Genomic DNA, 2,684 nt, shown 5'->3' with positions numbered 1-2,684 from the left:
GGAAAGGAAAGGAAAGGAAAGGAAAGGAAAGGAAAGGAAAGGAAAGGAAAGGAAAGGAAAGGAAAGGAAAGGAAAGGAAAGGAAAGGAAAGGAAAAAGGGCAACAAAAACAACAAAAAGAAAGCACCAGGAATCCAATGCTCCCTCCCCCAAACAAGAACACCAGCTGGCCATGATCGGGAAGCTCCTTAAATGTCCTTGTTTACCTGAATGAAAGAGTTGCCTGCCATTGTACAAAAAAAGGCACATGCTCCGTTTGCACGGGGCGATGGCAGCACGGGGAGGTGGCGCTGGCAGCCGCGCAGCCGAGCAGTGAAACGAGATCCGGCGCCAGGGCTGGCGCGGCGGCGAGGGCCGCGGCCGCGCTCGCCCCGAGGACAAGCCCTGCTTGCCCAAAGCAGCAGGGCCCGCGAGGGAAGCGTGGCGGCGGCAGCGCATCCTCACACAGGCCCACGACGGGCAAAGCAAGGGCTGCCTGGGCTACCAAACACTCTGGGTTATTTTCAACAGCCCGTGAAGGCCCTCTGCGCTGCAGCTGAAGTAAAATAAATATCAGTTTAGCATGCAAAGGAAAAACTAAACTAAAATTAAAGTAACACCCAAATGCAGGGCTATTAACCCTTGCTGAAAAGCAACTTTGAATTTCCACCCTTACACTCTCCTCTTCCCTCCAAAAGTAGGTCAGGCTTTTCAGCTGCTCGGCAAGCGCTCTGAGGAGGATTTCAGGCGGCCGCAGCAGCGCTGCAGGCGGCCCCTCACACAAGCCCCATCCCGGCAGTTCTCGGCACCCCAAAGCGTTGCCTTGGCGTATTTCTGCTTCCTTGTTTGCTTACACTTCATCCAACTCCAAAAAACATTTTTTTTTTCCCCTGGGCTGGAGCTCCTCAGCCAACATTTGAAGACCTGTGCTCTTCACTTTTTGAAAAAGAAAATTTATTAATTTCCTCAGGACTTCTCTTGATGCATCTGCCTTAAATACACATCTACTAGTTGACAAATAATGAGCGTATTTATAGGCTCCCGCAGACATGATAGCCATTAGATTAATCACACACAGACTGTCCTGTTAGCTCCCCGGCCTTTCAAGGGCTACCTCCACACCTCATTTGTCTTTCAAGAATTAATATATTGGTATAAATGACGGTTTAAGGGATTTCCTCAAGCCCAGAGTTGAGGCCTGTGTTTTGCATGGTGGCACGGGGTGCCGGGAGCGCCCAGAGGCCGGGGAGCCCTAGGAGACAACAGCCTTAGGCAACACAGCCGTGGGATACAGCACAAAGGAGCAGCAACAACATGGCAGGGACAAGGGAAGGAATTTAAGGCAACCTTTTAAAAAACTGCTGACACGGGCCTTCTGCCACAAAATCAACCACAGACATTGCATTTTCATCAGCTGCTCTCTTGGATTGCAGGCTGCTTAGAAAATAAAGAATCCTCCCAAAACCCAAAAAAAAATAAAAATAAAAAAATCCACACCAAGAACCACCACCATCCCTCAAAAAGATGCTTTCTTCCTCATAAAATGAGGTTCACTCTTCCCCCCACCCTAAATGCTAAACTGCAGCCTTGCTTGACATGGGCGAAGGCTGTCAAAATTGTTTCCAGCAAGCAGGTGAAACGTGTCCACAGGCCCTCTCCTTCCCTTTGCAAGATTCGTCTTCCAACAGCTTAAAGATCCCAGCATTTTTTCTTCTTGCTTATAAAGAAATGGAAGCAGGGAGGCTTCTAGGTAAATCCAAATATTCAAGAGACTTCATGCATCAAAAAAAAGAAAAAAGGCAAAAAAAAAAAAAAAAAAAAAAAAAAAAAAAAAAAAAAAAAAAAAAAAAAAAAAAAAATCCAGACAAAACCTCCACACCCTCCCCAGCACAGAAGACAAATAAAAGACTGACTTAATGAGTGGAAATACAGCCCAAGCTGCCCCAGAGACAGGTAATTTCAGAGTCAGAATAGGCACAAGTCCATTGAGCAAAACAAAGTAACACTAACAACAACACAAAAGATCAGAGAAGTCAAAGTCTGCAAAGCAACTGCGCCTGTCCAGGTTATTTTGCAAGCCACTTCTTCCCAAGCCGCCCCAGCAGAGCCCCCTGCAGCGCTGTGCAGCACCCCCATTCCTGCTGCACTGCTCTCCCTCGCACAGGGCAAAAAATAAATAAAGAAATCCAGCCATGATTATCTTCACTGTCTTCCTCCTCTCAGAGGTTTCTCCTTTCCTACCTGACAATCTCGCCTGTCTGCGGCCACAACCTGAGGGAATCTGCTATTTAGGACATATGGAACATGGACACTACAAGTTACTGTACCTGCAGACATCTGCGGTCTTCTTTTGATGAAGACTCAAAGAGTTGCATATTCCAGATCCTCATGAACAGTGATTCAGTTTCTGCTCATGTGATAAAAGCTCCCTCTACAGAGTGAGCATGCCCAGTGGAGACCATTTCACTGCTCCCTCCAAGCTGCAGCCATTTCACAGAGAACCTGCAGGCTGAAGGGCTTCCATTGGAGCAACTATTATCTGAGGCATCGCGGGGAGACTCGGGCTGCCCTCTGCAACGCACGCTTAATGAAGATAATCTGCCAACGGTCTGACTTTGTGCCAGGCCTAAAACTGATCTCTAGCCTGCAAAAAAAGCCTTTTAAAACCATGCAATGATGTGTTCTGTTTCAGTGGCCTCCAAGAGT

General features: G+C 47.6%; 1 protein-coding gene across 1 annotated transcript in view; it reads right to left on the bottom strand.

Annotated features, from left to right (window-relative positions):
• Nucleotides 1–2,414, bottom strand: part of EHMT1 (euchromatic histone lysine methyltransferase 1) — a 67,193-nt gene extending 64,779 nt beyond the window's left edge. Inside the window, exon 1 of the mRNA XM_026049178.1 lies at nt 2,306–2,414. Within this exon, the coding sequence (XP_025904963.1) occupies nt 2,306–2,368 (63 nt within the window). The 5' untranslated portion in view covers nt 2,369–2,414. The remainder of the gene's footprint in view (nt 1–2,305) is intronic.
• Nucleotides 2,415–2,684: the final 270 nt, after the last annotated feature.

Source organism: Nothoprocta perdicaria, unplaced genomic scaffold (assembly GCF_003342845.1).
Source record: "Nothoprocta perdicaria isolate Ctin4 unplaced genomic scaffold, notPer1 scaffold_6, whole genome shotgun sequence".
Lineage (NCBI taxonomy): Eukaryota > Metazoa > Chordata > Aves > Tinamiformes > Tinamidae > Nothoprocta > Nothoprocta perdicaria.
This window is presented reverse-complemented; position numbering and strand designations above follow the sequence as displayed.